This window comes from Bufo gargarizans, chromosome 2, assembly GCF_014858855.1.
Source record: "Bufo gargarizans isolate SCDJY-AF-19 chromosome 2, ASM1485885v1, whole genome shotgun sequence".
NCBI classification, from domain to species: Eukaryota; Metazoa; Chordata; class Amphibia; order Anura; family Bufonidae; genus Bufo; species Bufo gargarizans.
Genome location: NC_058081.1, coordinates 360,462,773 through 360,487,449, shown reverse-complemented (window position 1 = coordinate 360,487,449; position 24,677 = coordinate 360,462,773). Strand labels below are relative to the sequence as shown.

General features: G+C 40.9%; 1 protein-coding gene across 1 annotated transcript in view; it reads right to left on the bottom strand.

Annotated features, from left to right (window-relative positions):
• The window catches only part of SH3PXD2B (SH3 and PX domains 2B), a 142,434-nt gene that overhangs the window by 3,650 nt on the left and 114,107 nt on the right, over window positions 1–24,677 (bottom strand). The window contains exons 9-12 of the mRNA XM_044280729.1: window positions 24,138–24,255; window positions 16,721–16,920; window positions 13,300–13,349; window positions 6,367–6,492 (exon numbers count right to left, since the gene is read on the bottom strand). Of these exons, the coding sequence (XP_044136664.1) occupies window positions 6,367–6,492; window positions 13,300–13,349; window positions 16,721–16,920; window positions 24,138–24,255 (494 nt within the window). The remainder of the gene's footprint in view (window positions 1–6,366; window positions 6,493–13,299; window positions 13,350–16,720; window positions 16,921–24,137; window positions 24,256–24,677) is intronic.

Here is a 24,677-nt window from a genome sequence, read left to right as displayed (position 1 = left end):
AAAGCATTTGTACCTTAAAATAAATTATAGCAATGAAGAGAAAAACACAGTATTGTTTACCAGATAAGAACAAACTAAGGGCACATTTACATGCACTCAATGATTTGGAGCAAACCATTTATTTCTGATCATTGCCTGCCTATTTAGCTGCATTTACATGTAACAATCATCACTTCTGTTTGGGGAAGAACCATTATAACTACGATTTTTCTTCCATGCACTTTCATTGTTTGTTGGCAGCATATACCTGTTTACGCAGGATAATGTACTGTCAAGAAACAATGACTATATATAAATGAGCATACCAACCAGCAAGTAGTTTGCATGTTAGTCAGGTTATCAATGTCCCCATTAACAAGGGAAATTATCGGGAACAAGCATTCATATGAACATGCATTCCTGACAATTGGCCCGCCATCAGCAGTGAATTTATGGGGGGGGGGGGTAAAAAAGTGGTTCTTCATTTAGCATTTAGGGCCTATTTCTTTAAAGGGGTAGTCTGGTTTTCCGCTACTGATAACCTCAGGATAGGTCATCAACATCAGATCAGCGGGGTCTGACTCCCAGCAGCCCCATCGATCAGGTGTTTGAAGGGGTCACAGTGCTTATGCAAGCGCTGCTTCCTCTTCAATGTTTACCTGCACGCCATAAAATTAACCACTTCAACCCCGCTAGTTGAAACCCCCTTAATGACCAGGCCACTTTTTACACTTCTGCACTACACTACTTTCACCGTTTATTGCTCGGTCATGCAACTTACCACCCAAATGAATTTTACCTCCTTTTCTTCTCACTAATAGAGCTTTCATTTGGTGGTATTTCATTGCTGCTGACATTTTTACTTTTTTTGTAATTAATCAAAATTTAACGATTTTTTTGCAAAAAAATGACATCCATATATAAATTTTTCGCTACATTTATTGTTCTACATGTCTTTGATTAAAAAAAAATGTTTGGGTAAAAAAAAAATGGTTTGGGTAAAAGTTATAGCGTTTACAAACTATGGTACAAAAATGTGAATTTTGAAGCAGCTCTGACTTTCTGAGCACCTGTCATGTTTCCTGAGGTTCTACAATGCCCCACAAACACCCCACAAATGACCCCATTTCGGAAAGTAGACACCCTAAGGTATTCACTGATGGGCATAGTGAGTTCATATAACTTTTTAATTTTTGTCACAAGTTAGCGGAAAATTATGATTTTTTTTTTTTCTTTTTTTCTTACAAAGTCTCATATTCCACTAACCTGTGACAAAAAATAAAAACTTCCATGAACTCACTATGCCCATCACAAAATACCTTGGGGTGTCTTCTTTCCAAAATGGGGTCACTTGTGGGGTAGTTATACTGCCCTGGCATTCTAGGGGCCCAAATGCGTGAGAAGAAGTTTGCAATCAAAATCTGTAAAAAAATGACCGGTGAAATCCGAAAGGTGCACTTTGGAATGTGTGCCCCTTTGCCCACCTAGGCTGCAAAAAAGTGTCACACATCTGGTATCGCCGTACTCAGGAGAAGTTGGGGAATGTGTTTTGGGGTGTCATTTTACATATACCCATGCTGGGTGAGAAATATCTTGGCAAAAGACAACTTTTCCCATTTTTTTATACAAAGTTGGCATTTGACCAAGATATTTATCTCACCCAGCATGGGTATATGTAAAATGACACCCCAAAACACATTGCCCAACTTCTCCTGAGTACGGCGATACCACATGTGTGACACTTTTTTGCAGCCTAGATGCGCAAAGGGGCCCAAATTCCTTTTAGGAGGGCATTTTTAGACATTTGGATCCCAGACATCTTCTCACGCTTTAGGGCCCCTAAAAAGCCAGGGCAGTATAAATACCCCACATGTGACCCAATTTTGGAAAGAAGACACCCCAAGGTATTCAATGAGGGGCATGGCAAGCTCATTGAAAAAAAAATTGGGGGCACAAGTTAGCGTAAATTTTTATTTTTATTTTTTCCACAAAGTCCCCCTTTCCGCTAACTTTTTTTTTTTTTCGCTAACTTCGCCCAAAAAAATGTCTGAATGGAGCCTTACGGGGGGGTGGGGTGATCAATGACAGGGGGGTGATCACCCATATTGACTCCCTGATCACCCCCCTGTAAGGCTCCATTCAGACGTCCGTATGCGTTTTGCAGATCCGATCCATGTATCCGTGGATCCGTAAAAATCATATAGACGTCTGAATGGAGCCTTACAGGGGGGGTGATCAGGGAGTCTATATGGGGTGATCAGTGGTTCATAAAAGGTTAATAAGTGACAGGGGGGGGGTGTAGTGTAGTGTAGTGGTGTTTGGTGCTACTTTACTGAGCTGCCTGTGTCCTCTGGTGGTCGATCCAAACAAAAGGGACCACCAGAGGACCAGGTAGCAGGTATATTAGACGCTGTTATCAAAACGGCGTCTAATATACCTGTTAGAGGTTAAAAAAATCACATCTCCAGCCTGCCAGCGAGCGATCGCCGCAGGCAGGCTGGAGATCCACTCGCTTACCTTCCGTTCCTGTGAGCGCGCGCGCCTGTGTGCGCGTGTTCACAGGAAATCTCGGCTATCGCGAGATGAAGCACGGATGCGTCCAGGAGGAGTAAATCAACCACCTTCCGGACGCATCCGTGCGTTAGGCGGTCAGGAGGTGGTTAAAGGGACACACAGTTGTAATTACCTCGCACTGCTGCTATGTTGATGGCTTGGAGGTAAACATTGAAAAGGAAGCAGTGTTTGCATGAGCACTGCGACCGCTTCGAACAGCTGAACAGTGGGGTGCCGGGAGTCATATATCAGAAAAACTGACAACATCTTTAACAAGCCAATACTGGTGTTTGTTTTTTTCAGTGTTCCATTCAGAAAGCCATACATTTTTCATTTTTAAAATAACTATTAATTTTTTTATGTAACTTTTTTTTTGGGGGGGGGGGGTGAATGTTGCAAAAAAAATTCTGGCTGTTTTCCTACAAAGAATCACTGAACAGTAAGGATAGAATGATAATCAAGATCAACATCACCAAGAATATTGCATGTCACAAACATTGTGGTGCCTAAAACAACCTTTAATGAATAAGCATAAAAAGGTTAAATAGACCAGATAATATCACAAGAGACAAAGGACCCTAACAAAACTACTAAAAATAGTGTAGACTGAGGAGGGGGAGCAAGGGGAACCTGTCCCTACCGGCACCCCTAAGTATCCCTCTCCACAGAATAACACCCCAATGGTGGGTGCAGACTACTCCGTAACCTACCCCTGACATACTGTAATAAACCCTACGCTGATGAAAGAAAACAGAAACAGAACAGCTGCCCGACACATATACTCAAAGATGTTCATCAGGGGGTTGATGTAAACTAAATATACAGATATATATTTAGTAAGGTTAATATGTCCAAGCAAAGCAGGCATGACACAGGGAGTTGACAGCAAAACCTTGCATGCACTGTCCAATTAATGATAATAAAGCAGGGATACTCAGAAAGCAAGATAAACAAGGTTCACGATGGAGCCACTCACTCAGCGCAGGTAATACGTCACACACAATGCCTAAGATATATACTGAGCATCTGGAAGTGGACGAAGGTAACTGAGTGGTTCCCCTTTACCCCCTCCCTCCTCAGTCTACCCTATTGTTAGTAGTTTCTCATTTTTTTGTTTGGGTCCTTTATTTCTTGTGATATTAACTGGTCTATTTGACCTTTTTACCTTTAGGGATGTATATAGTTGCAGATAGTTGGCCAGATCATAACTAACAAGCGATGACCTGCCTGTGTAAAAGTGCCGCCAATTAGTCGATGGACGAGAAAACGCTCATTCACCAGGCAATCACAATTGTCGGTGAGGAACACTTCCTTCCCGACAATCGTCAACCTCACCTGCTGTCTAATACAGGCCTTATTCATTAAAAGTCACGTTTTAGGTTCCACCATTTTAAGTGATATGTGTTTTCCTGCCTTCAACACTAATGTGAACACAACATTTATCATCACAGATCTCTGGATCAGGGAAGAACAGGTAAAGCCTGTATTAGACCTGCAAATCAGCATTTCAATCGTAGGGAAGGTAGCGTACCTTCCCAACAATCACCTGCTCCTCACTGGAGGAAACTGCTGCTATTACATGCAGTGATCTCCTCCACAGTATGGTGAGGAGAGAATGCTAATGCCACAGTTCGTCCCCATGATTGCACAGCACGATCTGCTACCAGCAAACAAGGCTTTTTTTGCCTTTGCTCGTTCATTGTGTAATCGGCAGTACTTTTACACAGGCAGCAGTGCTCTGGCTGACTCCAGGTCTAATGAAAAATAAATATTTTGTGGCAAACCTTTAGCACAGAAATTTTTTAATTGCAGAAATGTGCTTTTATTGAAAAGGCAGCTACAATAAATGTGACAATTCGGTCCATAGACCTTTTTCAAACTACAGCCGCACAATGGAAGGAGAGTCAGAAAGAGAACGAGCACTGTAGTATACTCTGTGCTGGAGGTTATTCTCTGTTCTATCTCGAGGTCAGGGGCGTAACTACCATAGCGCCAGACCATGCAACTGCTATGAGGCCCAGGGCAAGAGGGGGCCCAGTCTTAGTTGGGATCATCCCCTCTTCTACTGGAGGTGAAAACATGGGCAGAAATCTACCCTCTAAAGGAACAACTTTTAGCAAATGGCCCAAGGGTCACTGAAAAGGGATTAGTCAGAAACCCTTCTGTCCTGTGTGGGGGCCTGGTTTGATTCTTGCTATGGGGCCCTTACCTCTCTATGTACGCCACTGCTCCAGGTCTAATACAGCCCTAAGTAATACTGGGGGTAGGGTGGGCACTTTAACTTAGGGCAAACACTGAATATTGTTATGACTAGACCAGAGATCAGCATTAAAGAGAATCTGCCACCACAGTTCTGGACTATTATCTGCAGTAATACACAGGTAGTACTGCACATAAGGAGTCCAGTTTGCCGTTTTTTATTTTCTTACTGCCCAGTTTCCCCACATAAAGATGCACTGAAAAGCACAGTCTAGACTGCAGTGCTAACATAATGGAAAGAATTAATGTACATGCACAGCAGAGCAGTCTCGACAATGTATTTCAGTGCAGCTTTAAACCCTAATGCCTCTTTTACACGGGCGTCGCGTGTGAGGGCCGGATAGGATGCCGGTGCGTCGTGGGAAAATGTGCGATTTTTCCGAGCGAGTGCAAAGCGTTTTAATGCGTTTTGCACACGCGTGAGAAAAAAATCGGCATGTTTGGTACCCAGACCCAAACCAGGACTTCTTCACAGAAGTTTGGGCTTGGGATCGGTGTTGTGTAGATTATATTATTTTCCCTTAGAACATGGTTGTAAGGGAAAATAATAGCATTCCTAATACAGAATGCAAAGTAAATTAGGGATGGAGGGGTTTAAAAAAAATAAACTCACCTCATCCACTTGTTCGCACTGCCGGGCTCGTCTTCTTTCTTCTTTGATGACCTGGGAGAAAAGCACCTTTGGTGACGTTACTGCGCTCATCACATGGTCTATCACCATGGTGATGGATCATGTGATGAGCGCAGTTACATCACCAAAGTTCCTTTTCCTCCCAAGTCCTCAAAGAAGAAGAAAGAGGACGAGCCGGGCAGCGCGAACAAGTAGATGAGGTGAGCTTAATTATTATAATTTTTTTTTTTAACCCCTCCATCCCTAATTTACTTTGCATTCTGTATTAAGAAACCTATTATTTTCCCTTATAACCATGTTATAAGGGAAAATAATAAAGATCGGGTCCCCATCCCGATCGTCACCAAGTCACCTAGCAACCATGCGTGACAATCGCACCGCATCCGCACTTGCTTGCGGATGCTTGCGATTTTCATGCAGCCCCATTGACTTCTAAGCACAATATAGAGCATGCTGTGATTTTCACGAAACGTACAAGTGATGCGTGAAAGTTTTCGCTCATGTGCACAGCCCCATAGAAAGGAATGGGTCTGGATTCAGTGCGGGTGCAAAGCATTCACCTCACGCATTACACCCGCGCAGAAAACTCGCCCGTTTGAAAGAGGCATAACAGTGGAGGAATTGGGGGACATTAGGAAAAAAAAATCTGAATCTGGACTGCTTATCTGCAGTACTCATGTATTTTTGTAGATAATAGTCCATAATCATGGTGACAGATTCTCTAAAACACTGAAGGAGCAAAAATGTCCAGAAAGTGATTTACAAACATGAAGGCAAAAACATCACAGTAATTATATTCGGTGTATTTCCTGTCCAGTGGTATAACAAAATAGACTCTATTAGGGCATGCGGGAATGGGCTGGAGACCACTGTGCTACATTCTGTTTCTACTGCTGGAAGGAGAATCTAGCAGGCTGGTAATCTGGTTAAATAATAACTCTTACCTCAACTTTTAGTCCTGCCTGGAAACTGATCCCATCAGGAATAATGGTCTGGAAGTCTGCAATAGTGTAATACTCTTCTTCAACATGAGGGGGAGTAGGAGGTTTAGGAAGATTTAGTCCCCGTGGCTGATGTATCAGAAAAACACCATGAAAAAGAGACAGTAATAAACATAATACACTTGTAAACAACAGATAAATACATCTAGAGCAGATACCAGTTTATGCATATGGCATTTTAACATGTTACGGCTTAATGAACTATAAGTACATACTACATTGACAAAAAGTATTGGGAAACCTACACATTCTAAATCCATAGATATTAATATGGAGTTGTCCCCCTCTCTGCAACTAAAACAGCTTCTAGCAATAGACAATTTAGAGGAGCTCACCAGCAACCTACTGGAGCCCAGTATTTCAGATACCAGCTGAAAACCGAAGAGTATTAAAAAAACAATCAGACTGGCTCACAGTATTTTTGCATTTATTACACTTAATAAAAATCACAATTTGTTACTATTGCAGTTATAAAATGATAAAAAATAGATTGCCCACTAGATATTAGACATATCCTAATAGTATATCAAAATAGCATAAGTAGGTGGGTATTTTAAATGCGGAGCTCACGCATATACCCAAACAACAGGAGTCTTCCAAAGGGATAATAGGACCACTTGATTATGCAGTGTGGTGTCGGTCAATAGCGCATTGAATCCGTACTTTGACAATGTTCAGATAGTCATGAAATAACTTGCCAAGTGCTCAACATACCAGTCGGTGAGAAGATATCCACCCTGCGGTCCACGGTATGTTTTTATAACGTCCAGAAGGTACTTTGTACTTGTTTTTTCACATTTGCCTACTGAGGAAGGAACTACGGTTCTGAAACGCGTCTAGGATAAATCAGTGTGAACTGGACCCAGCCAGTGGTGCGTTATTTTTGTCTTAGCACAAAAAAGGATCCTTGCTATTTATCATCTAGAACCACAAGAGAAGAATCTACGCGGTAACGGCAGTGATTCAATTCACAAAAGAGGACTGACTTAATTACCATCTAAACAGTTCCAGTGAAGGGGAATTGAACCCCGTACCGGCATAGCTCTGCTACACGAACTCCCGCTACTCCGATCGGCGCAGGTGGATGTCATCACCGACCAGCGAACCATCTCTAGGTCAGGTCACGTGAGACGCCGAGAAGGAGAAGCGGTGATACTACCTCGTGGCAGGAGGTAGTCAGCGAATACCGCTACGAAAACAAGTACAAAGTACCTTCTGGACGTTATAAAAACATACCGTGGACCGCAGGGTGGATATCTTCTCACCGACTGGTATGTTGAGCACTTGGCAAGTTATTTCATGTACGGATTCAATGCGCTATTGACCGACACCACACAGCATAATCAAGTGGTCCTATTATCCCTTTGGAGTACTCCTGTTGTTTGGGTATATGCGTGAGCTCCGCATTTAAAATACCCACCTACTTATGCTATTTTGATATACTATTAGGATATGTCTAATATCTAGTGGGCAATCAATTTTTTATCATTTTATAACTGCAATAGTAACAAATTGTGATTTTTATTAAGTGTAATAAATGCAAAAATACTGTGAGCCAGTCTGATTGTTTTTTTAATAAAACAGCTTCTACACAGTTTTGTGCTGAAGTCAATGCCGGAGGAGGTTAAGACCCTGCAGTTATAGTTAGCAAAACGTTGGCAACTTTTATGCATGATGGCCCTCAGCAGTCGGCAACCTCACTCTGTAACTACGTGGTCTCCCATGTAATCATTTAACCCCTTAAGGACCCAGCCATTTTTCACCTTAAGGACCAGGCCATTTTATGCAAATCTGACATGTCAATTTATGTGGTAATAACTTTAAACGCTTTTACTTATCCAGGCCATTCTGAGATTGTTTTCTCGTCACATATTGGACGTCTTGACAGTGGTAAAATTAATTCAACAAATTTCAACAAATAAAAAAAATATGCCATTTTATTTTTTGGGGACGTTAGAAGGCTTAGAAGTTTAGAAGAAAATCTTGAAATATTTCCGAAAATTTCCAAAAAACACTTTTTAAGGACCAGTTCAGGTCTGAAGTCACTTTGTGAGGCTTACATAATAGAAACCACCCAAAAATTACCCAATTTTAGAAACTACACGCCTCAAGGTATTTCTATACTGATTTTACAAACTTTGTTAACCCTTTAGGTGTTCCACAAGAATTAATGGAAAATGAAGATAAAACATTTCAGAATTTCACTTTTTTGGCAGATTTTCCATATTTTTTTTTTTTCCCACTAACAAGGCATGGGTTAACAGCCAAACAAAATTCAATATTTATTGCCCTGATTCTGTAGTTTACACAAACACCCCATATGTAGTTGTAAACTGCTGTACAAGCACAGGGCATTGCGCAGAAGGCAAGGAATGCCATATGGTTTTTGAAAAGCAGATTTCACTGGGATAATTTAAAGCTGCCATGTCACATTTGAAGACCCCCTGATGCACCCTTAGAGTATAAACTCCAAAAAAGTGACCCCATTTTAGAAACTACACCCCTCGAGGTATTCAAAACTGATTTGACAAACTTTGTTAATGCTTTAGATGTTCCACAAGAATTAATGGAAAATGGAGATTAAATTTCAGAATTTCACTTTTTGGGCAGATTTTTCAATTAAATCAATTTTTATCCACTAACAAAGCAAGGGTTAACAGCCAAACAAAACTCAATATTTATTGCCCTGATTCTGTACTTTACAGAAACATCCCATATGTGTTCATAAACTGCTGCACGGGCACAGGGCATTGCGCAGAAAGAAAGGAACGCCATATGGTTTTTGGAAGGCAGATTTCACTGGGATAATTTTAAGCTGCCATGTCACATTTGAAGTCCCCCTGATGCACCTCTAGAGTTAGAAACTCCCCAAAAATTACCCCATTTTGGAAATTACGGGATAAGGTGGCAGTTTTGTTGGTACTATTTTAGGGTACATATGATTTTTGGTTGCTCTATATTACACTTTTTGTGAGGCAAGGTAACAAAAAAATAGCTGTTTTGGCACCGTTTTTATTTTTTGTCATTTACAATGTTTATCTAATAGGTTAGATCATATGATATTTTTATAGAGCAGGTTATTAGGGACGTAACAATACCAAATATGACAATTTTTTGGGGTTATTTGTTTTTCTTTTCCGGCATAGAGTTCTGTCACAGGGGCTCTATACCGGAAAAGAACTGATCAGTTTTATCCCCATGCATTCTGAATGGAGAGTGATCCGTTCAGTTTGCATCAGGATGTCTACAGTTCAGTCGTTTTGACTGATCAGGCAAAAGAGAAAACCGCAACATGCTACGGTTTTCTCTCCGGCGAAAAAAACTGAATACTTGCCTGAACGCCGGATCCGGCATTTTTTCCCATAGGAATGTATTAGCGCCGGGCGACTACGGAACTGCCCGCCGGATCACACTGCCGCAAGTGTGAAAGTAGCCTAATAAAGCATTTTATTTAAAAAAAAAAGATTTTTTTTTGTGTCTCCATATTCTGAAAGTTTTGTTTTGTTTTTTGTCTTATGTAGGGGCTAATTTTTTTCGGTATAAAATTTTTCGGTTTGATTGGTACTATTTTAGGGTGCATATGACTTTTTGATTGCTTGCTATTACAGTTGTTGTGATGTAAGGTGACAAAAAATTGCACAAATTGAACAATTTTTTTTTGACACACTTTATTTTTTTATTTTTTACGGTGTTCACTTGAGGGGTTAGGTCATGTGATATTTTTATACAGCAGGTTCTTATGGACACGGTGATGCCTAATATGTATACTTTTTATTTTATTTCCGTTTTACACAATACCAGCATTTTCTAAACAAAAAAAAATCATGTTTTTGTTTCTCCATATTCTGAGTGCCATAGTTTTTTTTAATTTTCTGGGCGATTGTCTTAGTTAGGGCTTAATTTTTTTGCGGGGTGAGATGACGGTTTGATTGGTATGAATATGGTGTGCATATGACTTTTTGATCGCTTGGTATTACAATTTTTGTGATATAAGGTGACAAAAAATGGCTTTTTTTACAACTTTTTTTTTTTTATGGTGTTCACCTGAGGGGTTAGGTCATGTGATATTTTTTTAGAGCAGGTTGTTACGGACGTGTCAATACCTAATATATATACTTTTTTTTATGTATTTAAGTTTTACACAATAATATTATTTTTGAAACAAAAAATATGTTTGGCACTATTTTGGTGTGTGTATGACTTTTTGCTTGCTATTACACTTTTCATGATGTAAGGTGACAAAAAATGGCTTTTTTTACAGTTTTTATTTCAATTTTTTTACAGTGTTCAACTGAGGGGTTAGGTCATGTGATATTTTTATAGAGCAGGTTGTTACGGATGTGGCAATACCTAATATATATACTTTTTTTATTTATTTAAGTTTTACACAATAATGTCATTTTTGAAACAAAAAACATTAAGTTTTAGTGTCTCCATAATCTGAGAACCATAGTTTATTTTTTATTTTTGGGACGATTGTCTTAGGTAGGGTTTCATTTTTTGGGGATGAGATGATGGTTTGATTAGCACTATTTTGAGGTGCGTATGACTTTTTGATCACTTGCTATTACACTTTTTATGATGCAAGGTGACAAAAAATGTTTGGTTTTTTTCCACATTTTTTTTTCACGGTGTTCACCTGAAGGGTTAGGTCATGTGGTATTTTTTTATAGAGCAGGTTGTTACGGGCGTGGCGATACCCAATAATTTTTTTCTTTTCATGTTTTAGTGTCTCCATAGTCTTAGAGCCATAGTTTTTTTTTTTTTTTTGTCTTAGGTAGGGGCTCATTTTTTGCGGGATGAGGTGATGGTTAGATTGGTACTATTTTGGGGGGCATACGCCTTTTTGATCCCTTGGTGTTGCACTTTTAGTGATGCAAGGTGACAAAAAAAGTTTTTTTTAGCACAGATTTTATTTTATTATTTTGACGGTGTTCACCTGAGGGGTTAGGTAATGTGATATTTTTATAGAGCCGGTCGATACAGATGCGTCAATACCTAATATGTCTATTTTTCATTTTTTCCCTATTTTCTGCTATTTTTTTTTTTACATTATTTTGGGAAAGGGGCGCTTTTTTTTTCACTTAAAACGAAAAAAAATAATTTGTACAACTTTTATTTTATTACTTCTTTTTTCACTTTATTTTTTGTCCCACTATGGGACTTCAAGATTTCAGGGTCCGATCCGTGTTTCAGTACAGCACAATATATCTGTATTGTGCTGTATTGAACTTATAGAAACATAGAATGTGTCGGCAGATAAGAACCATTTGGCCCATCTAGTCTGCCCAATATACTGAATACTATGGATAGCCCCTGGCCCTATCTTATATGAAGGATGGCCTTATGCCTATCCCATGCATGCTTAAACTCCTTCACTGTATTTGCAGCTACCACTTCTGCAGGAAGGCTATTCCATGCATCCACTACTCTCTCAGTAAAGTAATACTTCCTGATATTACTTTTAAACCTTTGCCCCTCTAATTTAAAACTATGTCCTCTTGCAGCAGTTTTTCTTCTTTTAAATATTCTCTCCTCTTTTACCTTGTTGATTCCCTTTATGTATTTAAAAGTTTCTATCATATCCCCTCTGTCTCGTCTTTCTTCCAAGCTATACATGTTAAGGTCCTTTAATCTTTCCTGGTAAGTTTTATCCTGCAATCCATGTACCAGTTTAGTAGCTCTTCTCTGAACTCTCTCCAAAGTATCAATATCCTTCTGGAGATATGGTCTCCAGTACTGAGCACAATACTCCAAATGAGGTCTCACTAGTGCTCTGTAGAACGGCATGAGCACCTCCCTCTTTCTACTAGTAACGCCTCTCCCTATACACCCAAGCATTCTGCTAGCATTTCCTGCTGCTCTATGACATTGTCATTGACATTGAACTGTCAGTGTCTTACACTGTAAGACGCTAACAGCTGCCTAGGAGACCCAGGGGCTGGGGCTGGATCTCCTGGGCTTCCGTAGCTGACAGTACTGATGTGTGTTCAAGGCATCGGGGCTGCCATAGCAACCATCGGGTCACCGCAGCACAGGGACCCGATGAGGATGTACAAGCTGCCGCAAACCCCCTGTATGCCGCAGTCAGCGTGACCGAGGCATACAGGGGGTTAATCCGCCGGCATCAATGTTTTCACCGATGCTGACAGATAAGGCAGGGGCCCGTCTATCAGAATCAGCCGGGCCCCTGCTGCTGATCACGGCAGTAGTTGTGTGGCAGCGCGTTAACCCTAGGACGAGAATGCTCGTCCTAGTGCGTTAATTACCTGCAAGTTAGGATGAGCAATCTCGTCCAAGGTCCTGAACGTGTTAAAGAGGTTTTCAGGGATTTTAATATTGATGGCCTATCCTCAGGATAGGTCATCAATATCAGATTGGTGGGGGTCCGACACCCCAGCTGGTTTAAAAGAAGACCGTTCTCTGTGCATGCATAGCCTTCCCTTCACTGTTTATTACATCGCAGTGGTGGGCACGTGTAATTACAAGCTGTCCCATTCATTTCAATGGGGCGGCTCCTTCCTAACAGAAGTGAATGGGAAGGCTTGTAATTACACCTACTCACAGCAATGTCCCACAAAAGAAAAAATAAACAAGCAGCACTCACCGGAAAAGTGGTTTTCCCTATTTCCAAATTGTCATGCAGCAACAGTACAGGCAACGCCTACTCACAGCTGCAATTTCGATGGCGAGCAGGTAAACAGTGAAGGGAAGGCTAAGTTTGCGGGGACCCCCACTGATCTGATATTGATGACCTATTCTGAGGATAGGCCATCAATATTAAAATCTTGGAAAACCCCTTTAATACCACTAACCAGAAAGGAAGAACAGGTCATTTCATAGTCTTAAAAAAATAAAAATAAAGCGAAAACCTACAATGGTAAGGTCCCGGCGAGGAGGTGGTCTCTGTCTCATTATGGGGGATTCTGTTGAAAGAGAAAGCAGATTTTATAATCTATACTGTATCGTATATACTTCATGAAGAAGCAGACATAATTTTAAACAAGTGATATACAGAGTGGCCATTGAAAACATAGCCCACCTTCAATGTCCCCAAATCAAACTACCTAATGGTAAATCTGTCTTAGTTGTCAATAGTTGAGTTCTGATTGGTTGCTATGGACAACTAAGACAGAGTTACCATTAGGCGATTTTATTTGGAGGCGGGCTACTTTTTCGTGGGCCCCAAAAGATCTGACAGCCAACAGGTCAGTAGAGAGATGTCATCTGAGGATTCCAATCATTCTGATTAATAATTCAGCACACATGAAATAATATGGCTTTCTCCCTGCAGATACATGTAGTGCTCAACCTATAATAATCCTAACAAAAAAACTGACACTCATTTAAGTTTAGGTTTACATTGATCAACACCCCCCCCCCCCCTTTATCCAAAAATACCCCAATATCTAAGCTTACATAAACGAGAACAAGCAGAGAAGACAAGTAATTTCTGCATAGTAAAAAGGTAATAGGTACTTTTCCAATTAATGCTTCATTCAGAAAGACTATAATGCTGATATCTAGGACCCTCTGCAGGATGCTTCAGGAGGTTCAGTGGCCTGATTTCTGCATCTAAACTGCAGGCTTCTTTCAATTCTCTTTTTTAACCACTTTACATCTGGGCCATTTCCTCCTTCCTGATAGAGCTATTTTTTGCAAATCTGACCAGTGTCACTTTATGTGGTAATAACTTTAAATGCTTTTACTTATCCAGGCCATTCTGAGATTGTTTTCTCGTCACATATTGTACTTCATGACAGTGGTAAAATTGAGTCCAAAAAATTCATTTTTAATTATAAAAGAATACCACATTTACCAAAAATTTAGAAAAATTAGCAAGTTTCCAAATTTCAATTTCTCTATTTTTATAATAGATAGTAATACCTCCAAAAATAGTTATTACTTTACATTCCCCATATGTATAATTCATGTTTGGATCATTTTGTGAATGTAATTTTATTTTTTGTGGACGTTACAAGGCTTAGAAGTTTAGAAGCAAATCGTGAAATTTTTCAGAAAATTTCCAAAACCCACTGGACCAGTTCAGGTCTGAAGTCACTTTGAGAGACCCCATTTTAGAAACTACACCCCTCAAGGTATTCAAAACTGATTTTACAAACGTTGTTAATCCTTTAGGTGTTCCACAAGAATTTATAGAAAATGGAGATGAAATTTCCGAATTTCACTTTTTTGGCAGATTTTCTATTTTAATAATTTTTTTTCCGCTAACAAAGCAAGGGTTAACAGCCAAACAAAACTCAATATTTATTACCCTGATTTTGTAGTTTACAGAAACACCCCATATGTGGTCGTAAACTGCTGTACGGGCACACGGCAGGGCACAGAAGGAAAGGAACGCCATATGGTTTTTGGAAGGCAGATTTTGCTTGACTGTTTTTTTTTTTTACACCATGCCCCATTTGAAGCCCCCCTGATGCACCCCTAGAGTACAAACTCCAAAAAAGTGACCCCATTTTGGAAACTACGGGATAAGATGGCAGTTTTGTTGGTACTATTTTAGGGTACATATGTTTTTTGGCTGCTCTATATTACACTTACTATATTACAAGGTAACAAAAAATAGCTGTTTTGGCACCGTTTTTATTTTTTGTTATTTACAATGTTCATCTGACAGGTTAGATTATGTGATTTATAGAGCTGGTTGTTACAGACGCGGTCGTACCTAATATGTCAACTTTTTTTTTTCACTTTAACACAATAATAGCATTTTTTAAACAAAAAATGATGTTTTAATGTCTCCATGTTTTGAGAGCGATTTTCTTATGTAGGGACTCATTTTTTGTGGAATGAGGTGACTGTTTCATTGGTACCATTTTGTGGGACATATGCCTTTTTGATCACTTGGTGTTGCACTTGATGTAAGGTGACACAAATGGCTTTTTTTACACTGTTTTTATTTTTATGGTGTTTATCAGATGGGGTGGATCATGTGATATATTTATAGAGCCGGCCGTCACGGACGCGGCAATACCAAATATGTCTATTTTATCCTATTTTAAATATTTTTTTAATTACTTAATTGGGGATTTTTTTTACAATTTTGTTTTATAAAACACTTTTTAATATTTTTTTTTATTTTACACTTTGTGTCCCCCCATAAGGTCATACAAGACCTCTGAGGGACATTATGCCTCACTTTTTATTTATTTTTCTTCCCACCATTGATATCTCCTGTAACTGGGGCTGACATAGTAGGCCCAGTTACAGCGAAAATACACCCCCAGAGAGGCTGTACAGCATAATACAGCGCTGTACAGCCTTAGTCCAGGGCTGATCGAGGTCTGTGGAAGACCCGACAGCTCCTGCACTCTCCCAGCCCCGGCGGTCACATGACCACTGGGCCAAACAGGAGAGCGCTGTGTATACAGCGATCTAGAAGGCAGGGGCACCTAGGAACTGTCCCTGCCTTCCCTTTGGGTTGCCCTGCTGTCACTGACAGCGGGCAACCCGCTCTGCAGCTGCACGATTAGTGTGCAGCTGCGATTTCTGAATGGACGCTCCAGAACATCCATTCAGAGTTAAACATCCACCCATAGGACATTTATATCCTATGGGCGGCTGTGAGGTGGTTAAGCAACGTGGCCCAAAGGATTAATCTACTACTTAAAAGGGTATTCCTATCTGGGACATTTTTGGCATATTGCTAAGATATACCATAACTGCCCGATTGGTGTGGGTCCCACCTCTGGGTCACTCACCCTCCTATTTTAAGAAAGGGGCCCAAAAGTGAGTAGAAAGCATGCTGCCCTTGCACACCCACCCTCCTTTCACCACTAACTATGAGACTTCCAGTGCTTGGCTATTTTCAAAAGTCCCAGAGCTGTGAATGGAGGAGAGGCCACGCATGTGTGACTTGCTCTCCATTAACTGCTATGGGACTTCTGAAAACAGCAGACTATGCCACAAGTCCCATAGCAGTGAATGAAGAGGATCCCACACATGAATGGTGTGCTCTCCATTCACAGTGAGGCCCTTTTTTGCACAACAGGGCCAGACATGGGACTCATATGTCATAAATGTCCCAGATGGCACAACCACTCTAAGGGGAACCCATCAAGTTGCACATGCAGTACTGTCTGTATTTTAATGGGAAAAGATTCAGTATAACTTTAAATCGGTCTGGTCAGCTTTTCCTGCTTTACAACATGATCAAAATGCATGTTCACTGTGACAGCTTCCCTTTAAATTATGAAAATGTTTTGCAAAAATTTAGGAGTAGGCAGAAATTAAAAAATAATAATAATTGAATCTGTAATAATATAAACATTCTTACTTCGTTTAAAATCTGTGAATGGAAGTTGCCGACTTGGAGCTTCCCTATCTCGACCAGCATAGTTCTGCTGCCTGGAGATTCCATCCAAATCTAGAGCACTGGAATTGGCACTGGACCCTGAGGCAAGCTTTTGTGATAGTAAATCTCCACTGATTTTCTTCAGGTAGGATGCTGGGGCCCAGCCCTCTGCACCTTTATATCTGGAATAAGACAAGCCATTAAGTATGTGTTCCTAGTGATGCTTATACTACAATCAGATCCACAAATGCTGCTAGCAGTAGTCACATTACTATCAAGCATAGAATAACACACATGTACTGTGCCTCACGTAAAGAAGAAGTATAAATATCCCTGCCTCAAGCTTCTTTGGTAGCTAAGGGACTTTGACTGCAATTCTTAATTCATCATTTTTAATGTAAAATATCAAAAATGTAATTACCAGTAAGGCTACTTTCACACTTGCGGCAGGACGGATCTGGCAGGCTGGTCTCCCTGTCGGATCCGTCCTTCCGCTGTTTCGCTGTATCGCCGGACCGCCGCTCCGTCCCCATTGTCTATAATGGGGACGGGGGCAGCGCTCCGGCGCAGTACGGCAGTGCACGGCGAAAGGCCGTCGGACTAAAAGTCCTGCATGTCCGACTTTTTAGTCCGGCGGTCTCTGACCGCGAACTGCCGTACTGCGCCGGAGCGCCGCCCCTGTCCCCATTATAGTCAATGCGGATGGATCAGCGGTCCGGCGATACAGCGGAAGGACGGATCCGACAGGGAGACCAGCCTGCTGGATCCATCCTGCCGCGAGTGTGAAAGAAGCCTAAAATAAAAAATAAAAAATTTCCCATGCCACCAAATGTTATACAAGATATAATCAATCTGTACTCGCCTTTTTCAGAATCACAGCTCTGGTCCTTGCCCTGGTGTTTATATAGAAGGCTGCAGTGGTGCCATATATACCGCTGAGGCCAGTGACTGGCAGCAGAGGTCACATACCATAGCAACGGGCCACAAGTGCAGGATCTGCTCCCCTGGGTATAGATGCACAACTAGAATTTAGACAGTCTCTGATCTCTGTGGTTACTTATCGGGGCTGCAGCTCCACCAAGCGACGTGGGTAAAGTTCGCTTTACAGTCAAAAGTTCTAAAAGATGATGATCGCGCTGCCTATGAGTGTAGGATTCCACTTCCACATTCTTATCCCAAATGCCCAGTTGTTTCACCTTGTAGCCCAAAAATTGGATTCCAGAGGCTGGTGCACTCACGTACACCCGCACCCTAGAGAGAAGTTATAACACAATAGTCAAGTTCCACCAGGTGATTCTGCTAAAAGCAATTTATTCTACTTACAAAATAGACATAAAAATTCAGCCTTCTAAAATCAAAGTGTCCAGCTTCGTCAGGGGCAATGGTATCCTCCCTCACAGGTGCGGTATTTATTAGTCCTAGGTCACATCCATGGACCGCCCATCTATGCAAAAACCTTTTTGCTCTTCTGAGGTACACATCAAAACTCCACAATCTTGCTTCAAACAATAAATAAACATTGGTTTCTAAAATCCACAAATGCTAGCGGTATTTTGACATAAAGAACTAGCTACTTCACTGCTTCCCAGAGCGTTAAATTCACACATTTCCATTCATAGAAAGGTCACATGGTCACGCTCCGATTACATGGTCCCCTAGAGCCAATCACAACCCACTATATTCTATTCATTCATAACTAACATATTCTTTAGCAGGTATCCAATGACAGCGGCAACACACCACCCCCCATTTACACCTCTTCTTCCTCATTCCCCCAAGCACGGCTTAAGATCAAACTAAACATTTAACCCTGCTGGTTTCAGGGTCCCCAATATATATATCCAGCCAACTTCCTTTGGGTTGATGTTAGCAACAGGATCCCCCCCTCGCCAATTCCTCTCCACTTTTTCCAAACCACTAAACTTCAAACCCGCCGGATTTTTCCCATGCATAAGCTTGAAGTGTAGTGGAACACTGTGATCCTCTTTACCCTTCCTGGTATTCCCTATATGCTCCTGCAGTCGGGTCTTCAGTTTACGTAGGGTTCTACCCACACACTGGAGCCCACAAGGGCACTCCAGCATGTAGATAACCCCTATCATCTCACACGATATTTCCCCTTTTATCTTATGTACTTGTCCTCCCTTTGATTTAACTTCCTGCTGGTTCTTTCTCTTCTTGTCCTCCCTAGTGTGGTTTCTGCAAGCACTGCAGAAGCCGCACCAAGTGAACTGCTCCCTACTTTGCTTTTTATTTTTCACTAAACAGCTATGTACTAATGCGTCTCGCAAATTAGGTGCTCTTTTAAACAAGACTCTCGGCCGCTCAGGGATAACTTGTCCCAACACTGGGTCAGTTTTTCTGTCAAGAATTTTTCAGTGGTTCTACTTGCGTGTTATACTGGGTGAGGAAAGTACATTTGAAATCATCCATTTTGTTCTCCTTATCTACTTCCTTATTTTTATTTCTATTTAACCCCCCTTCCTATTCTTCCACCTATCTCCTGACCTTCTCCAAAGCTTCGGGATTATATCCCGTCTCCTCAAACCTCTTCTGAATCACCTTACTTTGTTCTCTGTAATCTCTAACCTCAGTACAGTTACGCCGAACACGTATCAATTGCCCCTTAGGAATGTTTTGTTTCCAAGGGGCATGGTGGCAGCTCTGCATATCGATGTATCCATTCACATCTGTTGGTTTCACGTACGTTTTTGTCTTCAGCCGACTATCCACCAAAAAAATGGTCAGAGCCCAAAAATGTATGCTAATGGGGCTCATTTCAATAGTAAATTTCAAATTAAATGTGTTCTGGTTTAAATTGTCCATAATTTTTTCCAAACCCCAACGTTCACCTTCCCACATAATTAGACAATTGTCGATAAAGCGCTTCCACAATATCAACGTGCCACCCTCCCGGACTTTCTTTAGAAGGGGATCAATCGCTAGCTTCTCCTAGGCAGCCATATATAGATTGGCACACTTCACCCCCATCTCCGCCCTGGTCAGCTGTAGATAAAACGCACCATCAAACCAGAAATAGTTATTACTGAGGCAAAAATCCAAACATTATAAAATAAATTCTCTCTGCAACGGTGACATGCAGTCATCCTCCTCCAAATAATTTTGAATTGCCTCCAATCCACGGTCTTTAGGAATAACTGTATAAAGAGAGGATACATCAGCAGTAGCTAACCACAAATTGGTATTAACTTCCCCAATCTCTTTAATGATGTTCAGGACCGTACCCGTACCTGTTCTTTTTTTTTTAAAACAATTCCTTTTTATTAATAATACCTCTCTCAAATGCCCTATCCAATATTGCATCCATTTCTTTTTTATATTCAGGAAGGGGATCTTTTCTCAATACTTGATAGGTTTCCCTATCAGAAAGGAGTCGGTGCATCTCCTTATCATACTTACTCCTATCTAGTACCACTACCCCCCACCCCCCTTTTCAGCTGGTTTGATTACAATCTGGCTGTTTGACTCTAAATTCCTTAACGCATTTTTCTCTTCATATGTTAAATTTGGACCCCTCATTCTACCATCCATGTTTTCCACACTTCCACGCCGTCATTATCTTTATTCACAGGAAAAAACTGCTTCTAGCCTTCAAACCCGCATGTATTACATCATTCTGTTGTTCCGGAGGTTTGTTCTCTATCTTTTCATTATTCAACATATATTTTGCTAGATTTAGCTTGCGAATAAATCTATGCACATCCAAAAACATCTCAAATTTAATTAACTTCTTTGAGAGCGCAAATTTCAAGCCTTTCCCCAGCACATTCTTTTCCTCATCTGTTAATTTGTATGTACTAAGATTATATATCCCACTCAGTTCTCCCTGATTTTTTTGGGGTGGGGGTCACAATCTTCCTCCTTTTCCCCAATTTCTTTTTTGTGGTGTCTTTACCGTTCGTGGATCTATTCCCATTGCCTGGTGTGGAAAATTTTACGGTTTATTCGCCCCTGTTTTTACATTTTCTTGTTTCTCTCCTATGTTACTTAACCTATAATTTTCCTTATTTCCAGCGGCTGGTCCATATTGATTCCTGTATCCCCTATAAGGTCCCCTCCTGTCATAAGGTCTTCCTGAATTCCCATAATTCTGGTTGTGATTGTATGCTCTTGGCGGATATCGCTCCTGCCACTGTTCATTATGTTGGTAATAACCATATTGTCTTCCCCGTGGTCCTCCTCCATAATTCCCAACTTCCTTTCCGTTGTAATTTCCTCCTCTACGTAAGGCTACATTGTTTCCTTCTGCCATTATTTCCTCTTTTTTTTCATTTTTACTACGCCATTTATATATTTTCTTCCTCCTGTAATCTTCACACACTTTCATGTATTTTTTATGTTTTTTATGTTTTTTCTCTTTCACCTCTTGTTCTATTTTCAACAACGATGTTTGACATTTTTTTGATAAATTATCATATTGTTCATTATTCTTAAATGGCTCTAATCTTTTTTTTTAAAACTTTCCACACTCTCTTTAATGGCTTTCAATTTCATTTTTCTCCTTTCTATAATGAAAGTCATCACTTTAAACCCACATTCATTCACAATCTTTTCCCATTCATCCAAATCACCCTCATCATCTGTGCTCAAGGGTAATTGCCATCTAAGCCCTTCTGGGATTTTCCTCTCACTCAAATACTTCTCCAGAGCTATTATGTCCCAGGTGGTTTTGATGTGTACCTCAGAAGAGCAAAAAGGTTTTTGCATAGATGGGCGGTCCGTGTATGTGACCTAGGACTAATAAATACCGCACCTGTGAGGGAGGATACCATCGCCCCTGACAAAGCTGGAATGGCAAAACCCGGGTCGGGTGGACTTTTGTGATGAGAACTTTTTGATTTTAGAAGGCTGAATTTTTATGTCTATTTTGTAACTAGAATAAATAGCTTTTAGCAGAATCACCAGGTGGAACTTCACTATTGTGTTATAACTTCTCTCTAGGGTGCGGGTGTACGTGAGTGCACCAGCCTCTGGAATCCGATTGTTTGGCTACAAGGTGAAACAACTGCGCATTTGGGATAAGAATCTGGGAGTGGAATCCTACACTCATAGGCAGCGCGATCATCATCTTCTGGAACTATAGATGCACAACTGCATATGGGGTTGAGCACTTCCTGCCTTTTAACACCACGCCATTTTTTGTAGTTTTATATAGATATGTTTGGGGGTATATAAACTCCATATTTAAATGTGCCAGATTCTCATCCACATGCAACATTTAGGTGCACCTGTGAGGCCTTGGCCTTATCAGTCAGTCTTGGGTGGGACTCACAACCTCCTCCCTCTGCAAGCATGGCTGCATGCTGGAGGTAACTGGGAGTTTGCTGTGAGTCGGACCTTACGCTCCTGTAATTCGCCCACTGGCTCCTGGTATTGCCCATACGGCACAGGTAGGTTAGCGTTAGGTCCCGAGCTACTTGAGATACCTTGACGCGGTGCTCTGGCTCAGATATGGCCTTCATATAAGGATATATTGGCAAAATTCTCAATTTTAACACCAATTTGAGGGTTTAGTCAGACTTGTTTGTTTGCTTCCACAGTAGTGCACCTTCTTTATTAATGTTTATTTCATATAGCTATTTACATCCACACATTTTTCTATCTTGTGTAGGATGTCTTTTTGTGGTACTTGTGGTCTGCTGCGGGCATCCTCCACTGTATGCATTTTTGCTGGGGATAGCCATTAGCAGCAGGCTACAAGTGCAGGATCTGCTCCCCTGGGTATAGATGCACCACTGCATATGGGGTTGAGCACTTTCTGCCTTTTAACACCACACCATTTTTTGTAGTTTGCACATACCATATACCTCTACATCAACGCTGCAGCCTTGTATACAAACATCGCAAGGAAGACCAGAGCTGTGGTGCTAAAAACATCTAGGGAAACACAGCATAGGCTGATTTATTTTAATTATCTTGGACCATTATCTTTAACCATCATTTGTTTTCTGTTTGCTTGTGTTTAAGCAAAACTATGTGCTACCTGTGGTTGGCCTCCACCACAAAAAAGCAATCCAGCATGCCACGGAATGAACAAAAGCTTGACTTTATTTGAACATAGAGCATATGTTCATATGTATGTTTTACCCGTGTTTGCGTGGGTTTCCTCTGGGTACTCTGATTTTCTCCTACAATCCAATGACATACTGAAAGGAGGTGTTCCAGATCCTGTGCACCCAGCTGGAGGGGAACTGAATTACTCTCTATTTGCAGTGATCTGTACTTGGCCCTGTTCACATCAAATTAGATGTTTATCAGAGACCACTATCAGAGGTATACAGGGAAATACCAGGACACACACATCTCTGACACAAGGCTCATGAAGTGAACAGGACCTTTGCTGTTACAGTATGATTTATATTGTGGCTGTTATTTAAATGACAGCCACAATATCACATCAGGGAATACAAATAAAAAAAGATACACAGGCAAGACAAGAAGGGTTGCAAGAGAGTCTCTGCACAGGCAATGCTCACTGCTGAACCTGTAGTTCCACAAGAAGGCATGTCAGGAACGGCAGGCCTTGAAATTTATTAGAAATTTTAGACATAATACAGAAATAAGCCAAAAACAACAAATTGCAATGTTCTTGCTGCTATGGGCAAAAACCATATGTACCTTTATAAACAAAAAGGTTCCCTCCTCTTTCTTGGATTGTACACATTGTTTCACATCTGCGTTTTTGCTGTCCGATTTTGCAATCCGGCAAGGGATCTCAAAAGCACAGCAAAATACAACCGGCTGCACCCGTGCAGAATAGATCCGGTTGTATTATATCAAAAATAAAGAAACTGGATCCGACACCATTGAAAGACAATGGACGCCGGATACAGCACCACTGACTAAGGCCTCTTTCCCACAGACGTGTGCGCCCCATGGTCGTCCTGCAGCGGATCGCAAAAAGATAGGACATGTTCTATCTTTTTGTGGAACGGAAGTACGGGACGAAACCCCACGGAAGCACTCCATAGTGCTTCCGTAGGGTTCTGTTCCGTGGCTCCGTTCCGCACCATTCCGCATCTCCGGATTTGCGGACCCATTGAAGTGAATGGGTCTGCATCCGTGATGCGGAATGCCCACAGAACGGCGCCCGTGTATTGCGAATCTGTAAATGTGGTCAGCAATACGGCCCGTGGGAAAGAGGCCTAACATGGATTTTTGTGCTGGATCTGGCTTCTTCAGTTTCCCATGCCGCAACAAACTAGAACGGAATGCATTCTGGTGCGCTCCATTCCAGTTTGTTCAGTTGTGTCCCCATTGACAAGAATGAGGACAAAACTGAAGTGTTTGCTGCGGTTTTGAGACCAGATGTGAAAGTAGCCTTAGTTGGTACATTCTGTCTTATGAAAAGCAATACGATATTTATTACTAAACCTACCTAATTTTCCACCATCCCTCAAGATTCTTTTGCATGACCTCTACTATGACTCCTTTATCCAGAGTGATTTCATCTTGATCTCTTGCAGTGTATGGATAGATAACGCTGTATTTCTCTTCTGTTCATAAAAAAAAGCAGGTATATACTTGAAATCAGACCACAAGCCAATCGTGTATAAGCTTATGTAATTTTTTTCACCAAAAACAATTCTTGCTCAATCTATAGGAAAATGATTTAGAGGGAGACACTGTAAACCAATAGATCAGAATTTTTACCTAACAGAACAAAACTACTGTAGGACATATAACTTTTACAAAATTGGATCCAAAACAGTGGTAAGGGCTTTTCATATACTTATATTGTCTTCTGTCGGTCTTAGTATGGGGCTATAATCCTTACCCAGAAAGGAAGGTGCAATGGGAAATCTCAAAGGGAGAGGGCGTTATAAATTATTAAAAGGGCAAGTTTAGTTACAGATCATGGAAAAAATGTAAAGCATGGCAGGTTTCAAAAAAGATGTAATAGACCTCCTGCAAAGGA